General features: G+C 36.3%; 1 protein-coding gene across 1 annotated transcript in view; it reads left to right on the forward strand.

Annotated features, from left to right (window-relative positions):
* The window catches only part of LOC127680340 (selection and upkeep of intraepithelial T-cells protein 2-like), a 112,186-nt gene extending 97,885 nt beyond the window's left edge, over window positions 1-14,301 (forward strand). The window contains exons 7-10 of the mRNA XM_052175825.1: window positions 3,334-3,441; window positions 6,956-7,122; window positions 11,759-11,831; window positions 14,147-14,301. Of these exons, the coding sequence (XP_052031785.1) occupies window positions 3,334-3,441; window positions 6,956-7,122; window positions 11,759-11,831; window positions 14,147-14,301 (503 nt within the window). The remainder of the gene's footprint in view (window positions 1-3,333; window positions 3,442-6,955; window positions 7,123-11,758; window positions 11,832-14,146) is intronic.
* The last annotated feature ends 1,000 nt before the right edge of the window (window positions 14,302-15,301 follow it).

The following is a 15,301-nucleotide window of genomic DNA, read 5'->3' on the forward strand; positions in this document are numbered from 1 at the left end:
AGATAGTAGTGAGTCTTGAAAGATCCTGTCTACCCCATATAAGATATAGTTCATTATGTAAGGCTAAGTCATAAGTGATTTATAGATTTGAAATCATCTGTGAAAACAATTAGGTATTAGTTTACAAGCCAACATGTATAAGTAAAAACCAATAAGAAAGACTGCAAGGAACCAAAAGGATGTTAAATGACATTCTTATTCAATGGGGCCACTGACTCTCTAGAAAGCCTCTGAAGCCAAGGAAGTCCCAAGACCTCAAAAAACACAAGGCTATTTCTGCTGCTGTTGGTTATGCTGAAACTAGATGACAAAAGCATGTTGATAAATGCATTGTACCCTTTGGGTGCATAATATAAAAAATCACGATAGGACAAAACAAAAAGTTCACTCCCTGAGTGCTGGCCTTCACTGTGCCAGAATATACAATATAGACGACTTTTGTTTAGACAGTTTTAGAGTGCCCCACACATCACATTTAAAATACTTGTGTTTATACTCATAGAATACTTATGCTGTGAGAAATCTGACTTTTTTAGTCTCTGTGGAGATTGCTAGCTGTCCAAGCTCCTGAACAAAGGTTACTTTTGCTATAACATAGTAACTCAATTCTTAGCTATAAAAAAAAAAATAGTATACATCTACACAGCACTCTCCAACATTCAAATGTTTTCAAAATGAATCAAAGGAATATAAGAACTGAATGAAATGGTAGAATGTTGTATAGTTCTTTCCTTTAAATAGAAACATTCCTTCCTAGAGAGTGAAGGATGACTCATAACATTTAGGAATCTAAGGAAACTTAAAAGGATCAGGAAGATCACACTACTTAGATATCTTATGATTTTCATTCTTAATATTGTTTATAAAGTGAGTAAAAAGACTTCTGATAAAAAGATTATTTCAGTGGAAGTTGTTTGTTGAGCACTGGGCTCCAAGTAAGCAATTTTCATGAGTCACCACTTACATTAGGAAGGATCTTTCAGTTATAAAGTTATTTTTGAGTCATAACACTTTTCAAAGTAACTTCAATAAACTTATTGGCCCAACAAACTGAACATGGGTGTAATACGTTTTTTGTTCTATTATAGATGCTGGATCTCTAATTTTCTATTCATATTTCTCAGTTGTAAAACATGCAGCAATATCTGTTAAAACATGAAATTATAACTTTGAAGTATCTAGTGTTACTAGTACTGGGTGGATACTCACAAACACTCCAAGTCAGCATATAACAAATAATTGTACATCCTGATTTATTAAGGCACTACTTAAAATAGCCAACTGACTCACTTATGATGTCTGTTAACAGAGAAGCTGATAAAAATATATAAGAATGTAATATGTATTGAAGTGAAGTTTTATTCATCTATTAAAAATAAAATTGTCATTTGTAAGGCACAAAGTGAATGTACCAGGTAATTGATAATTTAGATGATAAACTCAGAAATACAGATATCACCATTTCCCTCATTTGTGGATGGTAGAATTTACATAGATAAAAAAGGCTGTTAAAATATATATGATGTTATTGCTAAAACAATATTCTCTGGGAAGCAAAGGGATCATGAACTAAGGAGACAAAATATTTTATGTGGGGTGGTGGCTGCATGACTAATGATTAATGTACATCTGAATAAAAATATGCTAAAAACTCACATATCACATAATATGTGATAATATGTGGGGATGAATATGTGCCAATACAATTAGTATTCTCAAACTCGTGTATATTTTTGCCATAGTTCTATCTTTCTGGAACACATTCAGACCCTCTAGATCTGCTAAATTCATGGAGTATGGCCACCGTTTAATGATCTGGAAATGAATATTTCTGCATTTCTCTGAAGTTTCTGGGTTTCCTCCTTTACATTTATAACTCCTCTCCTGAACACTGCTATATGACTAAAACAGTCGCCAATTTCAATGTCTGTTGTGGGGTATAGCATGTGCACACACATACTTGTGAGCACTCATGCACAGATACATACACAGAAAGAGAGAGGGAGAGAGATAGAGGAAAAGAGAGGAGGGAGAGAGAGACACAGAGAGACAGAAAGAGACAAAGTGACACAGAGAGACAAAGACAAAGGGACAGAGAGGAAATGGAGGCAATCTTTTGAAACCTCGATGTCCTGTGAATTACCTCTTCATATAGCAACACACTTTTTAATACTTCCCCCAAAATATTATCTGAAGACCAATAAATATGAGCCTATAGGGGCCATTTTCATTCAAACAACCACAGTGACTAAATTTTTCAAGCAGAAGAGTGGAAACAACCTATGGTAGTAAATTCTCACATTATGTAAATTAGGATCTATTAGGCAGTTTAGAGATCTTCAGAAATTTCCTCTTTCTGTATCTTGAAAATCCAGAAAAAAATGATAATAAGATATGACTGTCTCTTGCTCTTAATAATGCCTACTCAGGGCAAGTGAGATGGAATAAAGGAAACATTAGCTACTTTTCACTGGGCCATCTTTTTTTTTTTTTTTCAATTTTCTTTCTTTTTTTATTAGATATATTTTTATTTACATTTCAAATGATTTCCCCTTTCCTAGCCCCCCCCCTCCCAGAAAATCCTGTAAGCCCCCTTCTCTCCCCCTGTCCTCCCACCCACTCCTTCCCACTTCCCCATTCTGGTTTTGCTGAATACTGCTTCACTGAGTCTTTCCAGAACAAGGGGCCACTCTTCCTTTCTTCTTGTACCTCATTTGATGTGTAGATTATGTTTTGGGTATTCCAGGTTTCTAGGTTAATATCCACTTATTAGTGAGTGTATACCATGATTCACCTTTTGAGTCTGGGTTACCTCACTTAGTATGATGTTCTCTAGCTCCATCCATTTGCCTAAGAATTTCATGAATTCATTGTTTCTAATGGCTGAATAGTACTCCATTGTGTAGATGTACCACATTTTTTGCATCCACTCTTCTGTTAAGGGATACCTGGGTTCTTTCCAGCATCTGGCAATTATAAATAGGGCTGCTATGAACATAGTAGAGCATGTATCCTTATCACATGGTGGGGAATCCTCTGGGTATATGCCCAGGAGTGGTATAGCAGGATCTTCTGGAAGTGAGGTTGGGCCATCTTAATCTCAATTCCAAGTGTGTAACACCTTAAAAATATTTATCCTTTTTATTCCCAATCTGTTATATTCTACACTAAATCTCTCCTTCTTCTATGAATATAAGAAGTCAGCATGAAAAAGTAGCCCTTACACTTCTACCCTGATACTGTACTCTACATACACATGATTTTTTATGTATTTCAATGTAGAGTATCTCCTTATAAATATCATGTGATTCTAACCCTAATTTTTTCCTCTAGGTGGCTTCTCTGTGGCAATATGTTATTGGTTAAAGGGTGCAATGGTACTCATAATTTCCGTGGTTGCAGTTACAGGAGTAATGTTCATTTTGCATCTAAATCAAAGAGGTATGTATGAAACAGTCAGACATCAACCTATTAAACTATTTTCCCAAATTCTCAGTAAGACATTTAGTAAAAGAAAAATGATTGTTCCTTGAACTTGCTCTTGATTGCTGAGCATCTCTCTAGCTTCAGTATCTTAAAGGTTTAAAGTGTAGATCAAACCTTTAAAAATAGCAGCAAGAGCTCCTTGAGCTGCAACTCTAGTAGAGGACATTTTAGGAGTTAACAGATGTTGGGACATGGCAGGGGGAAAGAGTTTTCAATGGTAGGTTTCCTATACCTCAGTTTAAAACCTGAAACCTTACAAATGTGCAACATCATAAGCTCAAGGGTTTACCAGTAATAAACAAACAAACAAGGACATGAATTTGGGAGGGAGATATGTTGGACAACTCAGAGGCTGTTAGAGTTGGGGAGTGAGGGGAGGATCAGTATAGATTGTACCAAATAGGATCTTTTGTAAAGCCAGAGAATAAAGAAGCCTTAGAGTTAGTAGAGGGAAGAGAAGCTGAGAAGGTAGAGGAGGAAAAACTTGTAATCAGAATATAAGAAAAAATATCTTCAATTAAAAACGAACTTTCAAAAATAAATTCAAAATAAATGTATTCACAAAAGCAAAAATATCTCAAATAATAATTGTCAAACTTATATAGTTTAATTGAATAATGATTCAGAAATAGAAACAAATCTTTATTGTGAAAAGGTAATTTTAAATTCAAATATTTATTTTACAGTTTGATACAAAGCAAAAGGCATTCTCAAAGTTACTTACTTTTTGAACAAATATTTTTCAATTTCATGCTATTCACAGACAGGTATAGTCATTCTTTCTTTTCATATTTGAATCAGTTATCAAAATGAAAAATTGAAATAAGGAACATATTTAAAATGTGTTGCTCTACCTTTATCCTTCAAGCCTTATGGAAATTATTTACACATAATTATTGCACAGAACAATGAGATGAAATAGTCCTATATACTGTAGAGGTTCTCAACCTATGAGTTATGACTATTGGAGATCACACATATTTCCCATGGACTCGGGGACTAAAACACCAATAAGTGTGAAAATTACTGTTATAATGTAGAAATGAAAATAAATTTTTGAGTGGGTATTTCTAAACCATTTTAAATATATTTTTTTCTGATGGTCATGCCCTAAGAGCTGAGAACTGCTGTACTATTATAAGCCAGAGATTCTTTCCCAATTGTACTATAGAATCACAAGGCTGAATTGAAAATTTTAGAGAATCTTTTCATTCATTTCCTTCTGTGAAATTAACACACCAACATCCTTAAAACTAATGAGAGTTAATTGCAAATTGGGCAATATCCTATCTGCATAAATGAGTTTTAGGGTCTTAAACTCAGTAGAACACAATGAAACGACACAATGTGATTTTACTTTTATATAAGATTCTTGAATAGTTCAGACCTTATATATTGATAGTAGAATGGAAATTTGCATGAGCAAGAGGTAATAAAAGATGTGGAATTTTTGTTTGATGAGTACATAATTTAATTTGGAAAGGTAAAAGCATTTACAGATGACTGATGATGGGAACTGTTCAATATGAATATATTTAATGTCATAAGACTATGAGGTAGAAAATAACTACTGTATTAATTAAATATCAAATAGCTTTGTTATAAAACTAATAAACTAAAAAAATGTCTGATTAACAATGGAGGTCTGTTATATACCTGAAAACTAAAGTTATGATGTAGAAAAAGTACTTATATACACATAGACAAACAGAAGAAATCTAGAATATTTTATTCTTCTACAAGACAACTGGGAAAAGCATCACTTAATTCTCATGCTGCTTTGACTTTTGTTTGTAGAATTATAGACTCTAATGGTTTGAAGCATCTGATTTTTATTGGCAATGATGCTTCTGTGAAGACAGACCTACAAATACCAATTCTAGAGTATATTTTTCTATTCTTTTGGCTATATGTCCAAAAAATGGAGTTTCTGGATAGCATTGTAATTCTACTTTTTGTTGGGGAGAAAACATACCATTTGTTTTCCCACCAAAATATGCCAGAATGTCCATTTCTTCATGTACTTGCCAGCACTTACCCATTTATTGTATCTTTACACCCCACCCCCAACAGACTATAAGCTTTGTGGGAAGTTTTACAGCAGAGAATTTCATCTGTTTGGCTTACTGGTGGTTCCTTCACTGAATAAAGCAATAGATGGTCGCCAGTGGGTATAGTTGAGTTTCTGAGCAAGATAATACGAAATATGGTACCTCAACACATTTGCATTCATAACTGAAGGTGTGCATATGAGCATTAGAGAGAGAGATTTCCGCCCTACCTCTGCACTCTTTTCTCCTTCTCCCATTTTGTCACAAGAGAGGTTAAAAACTAGAAATTCCTCATTTTCAAAATGGATCAGAAACCTAGTTCCTCTTTCTCCCCATACCTGGATAGTCTGCTTTAAACAGCAGAACTTTGATTATAAGTGCTTGACAGGCATAAATTCTCTTGTCTACCTTTGGCAACAAGTGATAAGAACTTTATCTGATAAGAAATCTGTCTTTCATCACTAAGGAAAAAGAGAAGCCCAAAACAAAGCAAACGGTCAGGGCCAATTGTGTCTGTTCTTCAGTACAGTCATATTTCCTCATGACTGTCCATGTTTATCAATCAGAAGCATAAAAATGGATAAGTTACCCAGAGCACAGGGTCTTTGTCCTAAAGGGTGCTTTATCATGAAGAATGATATGATGACATAAATGTTATCCATATGATAGTCTTTATATCTTTAAATAATTGGATATTCTTTATATCCGTTGAATCTCTTTCAGTGTCATTTCAGATCTAGCCACAAACCTGAGTAGGGACCAAGAAACTATTCCTTACTGAAGTTTTTCACAAAGATGTACTGAATGAATCTTTCTGCCTTTCATTGGAGGGAACATCTGTGGGCAGATGGGGAGGTATCAAACATTCCTCATCACAAACATCTACACTGTCAATGAGTATGTCTTGAGCAGATACCCTTGGTGAGAGAGGGAATGTTACAGGTGGGGATTGAGGAAGATGTATAGCAGATAGAATGACAAGACAGAAAGGGAAATGAGAATGGAGAGAGAATGTTTCACAGGGAATATGATGCTTGAGAAGTGGAAGACCTCCTCCATTTCAGAGTTCTTAATTATCTAAGACTGTTCTCTTTAACTATACTCTACATGTACCAGAATTCCTGAGAACCTCAGCACTACAAAAACAAACACATAATATTCTTATGTGATCTTAGACAAACTAGGAAGAGCTAGAGTCATGCTGCTTAAGGAGAAAGGGCATCTTCCTCATCATAGCCTCTTTTAGGCTTGACACAAACAGGCTCATCACTAAAATCAAGTACGTCAAGTTTTCTATTTTTCTTGTACCTGGAGAAAGTATGGAGCAACAGGAACCCGAATAGCAAGCCTACCTTCAATGTGAAATCTAGAGTTCTTCTATTATTTGAAACTATCCTGAGTCTTTCCTCTTTTCCCAGTCCCGGTTTCAGATCGACACTTTGAATTGGACACTTTGTGGCTTGAAGATATTAGTGTGATCCTGTGTATGCTGATAGTATTTATCATCAAGCTCATTTCATTTATTTACTTCAGATTGGAAGGTAAATATGATGATGATGGGGGAAACTCAGAAAATCTATTTCATGTGACTAATTCACATATGTCTATAAGGTGAATGTTCTGGTCCTTTTGCAATAGTAATTATAAGAAAAACTAAATGAAGAACTGTGTTGAATAAATACTGGTAGACTGTAACTTCCATTTTGGGAATACTGGGTCTTTCACTGGTATTGGTTGGATGTATCTCAGATTAATGACTATCCTAGCTCTTACTGTAAAATTATGGTAAACTCATATATAGGTAGGCAGTTACTTAATCTATACATCCTGGAAGGCCTCTGTATATTGAGCTTTTTGCAAGAACATTATGATTTTTTTTAAATTGACCAATGAGAGTTTAGATTAATTATTTATAGGCTACAACCATTAATTTAGAATTTTTTAGACCATGTGCACATCTATTACATATGTTTGGGGAGACCTAGGTCCAGCCTAAGTATGTTCTTTGGTTGGTGATACAGTCTCTGAGAGCCCTAAAATCCAGGTTAGTTGACTCTGTTGGTCTTCCTTTGGAGTTCCTATCCCCTTGGACCTACAATCCTACTTCCTATTCTTTCATAAAAGTTCCTGAGCTCCATCTTCTGTTTGGCTGTAGGTGTATACATCAGTCTGACTTATTGCTGGGTGGAGCCTCTCAGAGAACAACCATGCTAGACTGCTTTCTGCAAGCATAACAATAGTATCATTAATAGTACCAGGGATTGGTGCTTGCCCCTGCAATAGGTCTCAAATTGGGCTGGTCATTGGTTAGCCCTTCCTTCAGTCTCTGCTCCATTCTCTGACCTTGCATTACTTGTTAGAAGGATTAATTTTGCGTTGAAAGTTTTTGTGGGTGTATTTGTATCCCTATCACCCTAGTGGGGTTCATGCCTGACTATAGGATGTGGATTCTTCAGGATTGATAGCTGAAATCATAGATAAAGTTAGCCTCAGAGCTAAAACTTTCATGGACATAAGTTTGTAAATGTTGCTATTATGGCATTTAAGAGATTTTTTTCATGATTTAAAAAGACAAACTATGATAGTTTTATCACCAGCTTCTTCAGGTTATTATCTTGTCTCTATTTATCTCAGTCAATTCATACCACTATCTTTCTCCATGTAATGCTTCCTGGGCTAATATATAGAACCTGTCTTCACAAGACAGTGTCTCTTGAACATTGCAATAATTTTTTTTTTGGTGGTGGCACTTGCATTCATTTTTATTTTTTTTAATTGATATATTTTTATTTACATTTCAAATGATTTCCCCTTTTCTGGGTCCCCACTCCCTGCAAGTCCCATAAGCCCTCTTCCTTACCCCTGTTCCTCCATCTACCCCTTCCTGCTTCCCTGTTCTGGAATTCTCCTATACTCTTGCACTGAGTCTTTCCAGAACCAGGGGCCACTCCTCCATTCTTTTTGGACATCATTTAATATGTGGATTATGTCTTGGGTACTCAAAGTTTCTAGGCTAATATCCACTTATCAGTGAGTGCATAGCATGATTGATCTTTTGAGACTGGGTTACCTCACTTAGTATGATGTTCTCCAGCTCCATCCATTTGTCTAAGAATTTCATGAATTCATTGTTTCTAATGGCTGAATAGTACTCCATTGTGTAAATATACCACATTTTTTGTATCCATTCCTCCATTGAAGGACACCTGGGCTCTTTCCAGCTTCTGGCTACTACAAATAGGGCTTCTATGAACATAGTGGAGCATGTGTCCATATTGCATGCTGAAGAATCCTCTGGGTATATGCCCAGGAGTGGTATAATAGGGTCTTCAGGAAGTGTCATGCCCAGTTTTCTGAAGAACCGCCAGACTGATTTCCAAAGTGGTTGCACCATCTTGCAATCCCACCAGCAGTGGAGGAGTGTTCCTCTTTCTCCACATCCTCGCCAACACCTGCTATCTCCTGAGTTTTTGACCTTAGCCATTATGACTGGTGTAAGGTGAAATCTCAGGGTTGTTTTGATTTGCATTTCCCTAATTATTAATGATGTCGAACATTTCTTAAGGTGTTTCTCAGCCCTCCAAAGTTCTTTATATGAAAATTCTTTGTTTAGCTTCGTACCTCACTTTTTAATGGGGTTATTTGGTTCTCTGGGTTCTACCTTCTTGAGTTCTTTGTATATATTAGATATTAGCCCTCTGTCAGATTTAGGGCTGGTGAAGATCCTTTCCCAATCTGTTGGTTGACGTTTTGTCCTTTTGACAGTGTCCTTTGCCTTACAGAAACTTTGTAGTTTTATGAGGTCCCATTTGTCAATTCTTGATCTTAGAGCATAAGCTATTGGTGTTCTATTCAGGAACTTTCCCCCTGTGCCCATGTCCTCAAGGGTCTTCCCCAGTTTCTTTTCTATTAGTTTCAGTGTGTCAGGTTTTATGTGGAGGTCCTTGATCCACTTGGAGTTGAGCTTAGTACAAGGAGATAAGAATGAATCGATTTGCATTCTTCTGCATGCTGACCTCCACTTGAACCAGCGCCATTGTTGAAAAGACTATGTTTTCCCACTGGATGCTTTCAGCTCCTTTGTCGAAGATCAAGTGACCATAGGTGTGTTGGTTCATTTCTGGGTCTTCAATCCTATTCCATTGATCCACTTGCCTGACATTATACCAATACCATGCATTTTTTATCACTATTGCTCTGTAGTAAAGTTTAAAGGCTGGGATACTGAATCCCCCTGAAGTTCTTTTACTGTTGAGAATAGTTTTAGCCATCCTGGGTTTTTTGTTATTCCAGATGAATTTGAGAATTGCTCTTTCTAGCTCTATGAAGAACTGCGTTGGGATTTTTATGTGGATAGCATTGAATCTGTAGATTGCCTTTGGCAAGATGGCCATTTTAACTATATTAATCCTGCCAATCCATGAGCATGGAAAATTTTTCCATTTCCTGAGATCTTCTTCGATTTCCTTCTTCAGAGATCTGAAGTTCTTGTCATATAGGTCTTTCACTTGCTTGGTTAGAGTCACCCCAAGATACTTTATGCTGTTTGTAGCTAATGTGAAGGGAGTCATTTCCCTAATTCCTTTCTCAGTCTGCTTGTCCTTTGAGTATATAAAGGATATTGATTTGCTTGCATTGATTTTGTAGCCAGCCACTTTGCTGAAGTTGTTTATCAGCTGTAGGAGTTCTCTAGTAGAGTTTTTAGGGTCACTTAAGTATACTATCATATCATCTGCAAATAGTGATAGTTTGACTTCTTCCTTTCCAATTTGTATCCCGTTGACTTCCTTATGTTGTCTAATTGCTCTAGCTAGGACTTCAAGAACTATATTGGAGAGATATGGAGAGAGGGGGCAGCCTTGTCTAGTCCCTGATTTTAGTGGGATTGCTTCAAGTTTCTCTCCATTTAGTTTGATGTTGGCTACCGGTTTTCTGTATATTGCTTTTACTATGTTTAGATATGGGCCTTGAATTCCTGTCCTTTCCAAGACTTTTAGCATGAAAGGATGCTGAATTTTGTCAAATGCTTTTTCAGCATCTAATGAAATGATCATGTGGTTTTTTTTCTTTGAGTTTGTTTATGTAGCGGATAGCCTTTATGGATTTCCTTATATTGAACCATCCCTGCATCCCTGGGATGTAGCCTACTTGATCATGTTGGATGATCATTTTGTTGTGTTCTTGGATTCTGTGGGCAAGAATTTTATTTAGTATTTTTGTGTCTTAGGGACACAATAATCTCCAGGAAACTTTTTTCCAAATTGAGGTATTCTTACAGATGAATGAAATAAGCTACCTGATGTCAGACAAGTTTGAGGAAACATTGACTACTAAGATGTGTTATACCAATTCACCTTCTTATCTCATAAAAATCAACAGTCTGCTGGCCTGGGTGTTAGTAGAGTCCCCCACATCTGGTACCTACTGTGAGGGATTAGATCATTAGAAGAGGTAAGAAAATTTCATTGAGCAGAAGCAATGGGTAAGAGTTAGTGCCTATTACCCAAGGATCACAACCATAAATGAGAGTGTAAAATAAACATAGTTTCTCCTCAGTTCTTTGAAACAAGCATTTAATACAGTTATTTAAATGTCTGCTAAGATTTAGAGGAGCAAAATTATTAGAGCAACAGTTCTGCAACTTTGTACAAGTTACTGTTAATTTCAATCACTGGTTTCCTAAAAAGGAATCATAGTTGTTGGTTACTGGAAGCAAAATAGAGATAATGTGAAGAGAACCTATGGGAGGTGAGGTAAAATTCCTATCAATTATTTTGCAAGCTTAAGTATAGTAATATATTGTTTGGATCTTCTCAGAAGGGTCATTTTAAAAGAGAGATAAAGAATATTTTCTTGCAGATGTATCTTAGCATGTCTTGGTAGCCTGGCCCTTTTTTCTACCTGTTCAGGTCCAGCCAGATCAGGATCTTTTGTAACACTTGAGTTCTAGGGAATGGTGGGTGGGTCTCCATAACTCACACTTGAGTTTCAGAGTGCATCTCACCCAGCAGTTAGCTCTTTTGTTTTCCCACACAGTAGGAACATTGCAAATAGGTTGATCAAAGGTACCTATATGGAAAATATGTTGAAAAAGAGCTTACTTCTATTATAGGAATATTTGCAAGTAGAACACATACAACCTTCAGTTAGTTTTTGAAATTTCCTTATTTTGTAATTCAAAAACGATAAAGAGTAAGTTTTGCCTTATTACATGATTTCAGGAACATGAATACTTCTATGGAAACTATGGAGAAAGTCTGGGCAGGCTCTCTGCTCCTATTATGACTCCTCATGGTCATTATGCTATTATACTTGAATTGAAAGAGTACTTTTTTCTATTTCTTTACATCCTGTTGGTAAAACAAATATTTTTCATACTCTGTTCCCTCTTTAAACAATCAGCAGCCAATGACCTTATATCAGTGAAAAGTTTTACCATAGAATAAGGAAAATAGCAGATATATCTATCAATATATATACATAAAGTATTTAATCTAGTGCTGAATGAATTTCTTGAGGTATTGAATGGAATTTTCCTCTGCTGGGTGTTTAATCAACCAGTTAAATAAGTGTTTAACTGTCAAGATAAGTAAAGTAAAAGAGCAAAATTTAGATATAGCTCCAGATTAAGTACAAAATCTATCATCATATAATTATTTAGGTTTTATTATTACTCAAAAACCAAATTCTTTGTTATCCTCTGAGCTTAAAATTTCACAGTTACCCTCAATTATTTACAAAAATTGTCAATTGGGTACTTTCTTATCTGCCTATCATTACTGAGGAGTTGACTCAACTTTTTAAGTTGCTTTCGGGAGATTCCCACTTAAACGCCACTAAAAGAACACTAAAGCAGGGCAGATTTTTAGCTTATTCAATAATGCACTGCGCAGGTTGAAAAAGGCTGATTTAAAGGATCAGGCAAATATTTACTTTCATGCTTGCATAATAAAAAGAATCCAATTGTTTTCTCCAGGATTTTCTGGGATTATTTCTCAGGTATTTCTGAAGATCCTTTTACCTAGTAGTAAAAATTCTTTAGCTTAAAATTAAATTGTCCTAAACTTAAAAAATCATGAATATTATATAAAAGCCTTAGACTTGGAGCCTGTACCCTGAGCAGAGCACTAACTCTAATCCAGTCCCACAATGTCCAGAGGAAGCTCGACTCTCAGGCCCTCTAACACAAGCAGGATCATACGATAATATGATCATAAGTGAGGAGACCACATCTGCCCCATCACCAGGAGTAACTGAGGCCAGTGGGATCCAAGGATGTAGAAACCCTGCCTGGAGGCCAGTGGCATGGGTTCCTTCTGTTCTGAGCCAGAGCCCTGAGCAATGTTAGTTGTGTACCCAGTCCCACAATACCCAGAAGAAGCTTGACAGGCAAGTGCTCTAACATGCTCAGAATCATAGGATCACAGGACCTCAGGAGCTTGTTCACACCAGGATCTTAGCATCCCAAAGACAACTTGACTCTTCAAGTCTCTGAAGAAATAAATTGAAGAAGATCTCAGAAGATGGAAAGGTCTCCCATGATCATGGGGGGCGGGTGGAATTGAATAGAGGATAACATTTGAAATGTAAAATAAAATATACAATTAACCTTTCATTACCTTTTTATTACTTTTTTTAAAAAATTAAAACCTTATTACCTAGGTTTATATCTATTTCCCTTTCCTCCTTCTAACATATTCTATGTCCAGTCCTCACTCCTGTCTCAAACTAATGGCTTGTTCTCTTGATTACTATTGCTGTATGTGCATAAATATATAAATACAAACTACCGAATCTGAAAAATGGCTTTAGATTTTATAAATTAATGGTCATCATTAATTAAGATTGTTTGTTTGTTTGTCTTAATTTTATGCTTTCCACTTCTCTGACAAGAACAAATAAAATGCTGGCAAAGGAAAAAGTTAGAGGAGCCTCACAAGAGCCTATTCTATATTGAAAGCATATTTTACAAAGGATTTCAATCTTCTAGTGCATAATTACTGGGTGGTCCCATATAATATCTGGAACTATGGCTGACTATGTCTGGGGACTTTTGTACTGTCAGGTGTCCTTAGAATACACAGAGGCCTGCACGGTTTCACTGTCTCACTAATCAGCTATATAGCATTGCTTCAGACAGAACAGGGGGCCCTGGAGTCTCCAGGAGAATACCATTGTGTCACATGTGAAACTTAACTTTGCCAAGTATCTCTTTATGTATAATTTGTCTAAGGTTCTCATGATCTTCCTTGTACTAACAAATACTCTAACACATTTTTCAATACACAAAATTCTACCCGTGTTTCTGAAACCCTTTACATTTCACAGGATCAAGCTATGGTGGAATGGAACCATCAAACACTTAACAACATGTTTTAAAAATAAAAATATGTATGTATGCCCAACTAAACCCTACATGTTATGCTTCATTTAACTATGTTATCTTTAATTGTTTTCACTTTAAAGGATGATATACTTTCTGCTGCCCAAAAGCATTTTTCCTAAAGGAGAAACACCCTTAAGTTAAATGAACAGATCTAAAACTAATTAATGAAAAGGGCCTGCTGTTTTTGAAACATCAGGGTAAGGTTATACTTTTGTCTTTCCAGAAAATGAGCGAAGTCCCAAATGGTTCCTGCTTAAATGCATCCAACCAGGGAAACAATCCATAGACTGCCGAACAAATGATGCATATGAATGTAGACAAGTTCATGTAGAGGAGATGCTTCAGGAAGAGGAAACTGACAACTTGGAGAGACATTAAGATTTCAACTCATTATGCCAAGACTTTGGGGAAACAATGAGAACACAATAAAATGACTTTTCCTTTTCTTTGGCCCTCTATTAAGTATTCTTTTTATTACTATTATTAATCATTTAACTGGTTTACATTTTAAATGGCTTCCTCTTCCTAGTTACCTCTCCACAATCCCCCAGATCTCATTTCTCTCTCCCTCCCTTCCCTTTGACTCTATGAGGGTGCTCCTCCACCCAAACACCTACTCCTGCCTTACCACTCTACCATCCCCCTACACTGGGAGCCTCAAACCTCCATGTGACGAAGGGCCTCCCATTTCATTGTTGTCAGATAAAGCCATCCTCTGTTATGTATGGAACATAAAGAAAAAAAACTTACATTTGAAACTTTTTTATTATATTTTTTATTGGATATTTTATATATTTACATTTTTATCCCATTTCCTACTTTCCCCTCTGGGATCTCCCCTCCACCTCCTCCTGCTTCTATGTGGGTGTTCATTCTTCCACGCAGCCATTTTCTTCTCTCTGCCCTGGCATTCATCTACATTGGAAAATTGAACCTTCATTGGACCAAGGGCCTTTCCTCCTATTAATTCCAGGAAATGCCATCTTCGGCTACATACGCTGCTGGATCCATGGGTCCTTCCAAGGGTACTATTTGGTTGGTGGTTTAGTCCCTGGGAACATTCATGGCCATAGTCTTTTTTTTTTTATTCGATATATTTTTTATTTACATTTCAAATGATTTCCCCTTTTCTAGCACCCCACTCCCCGAAAGTGCTGTAAGCCCCCTTCTCTCCCCCTGTCCTCCAACCCACCCCTTCCCACTTCCCCTTTCTGATTTTGTCAAATACTGCTTCATTGAGTCTTTCCAGAACAAGGGGCCACTCCTCCTTTCTTCTTGTACCTCATTTGATGTGTGGATTATGTTTTGTGTATTCCAGTTTTCTAGGTTAATATCCACTTATTAGTGAGTGCATACCATGATTCACCTTTTGAGTCTG

This window comes from Apodemus sylvaticus, chromosome 3 (genome assembly GCF_947179515.1).
Source record: "Apodemus sylvaticus chromosome 3, mApoSyl1.1, whole genome shotgun sequence".
NCBI lineage: Eukaryota > Metazoa > Chordata > Mammalia > Rodentia > Muridae > Apodemus > Apodemus sylvaticus.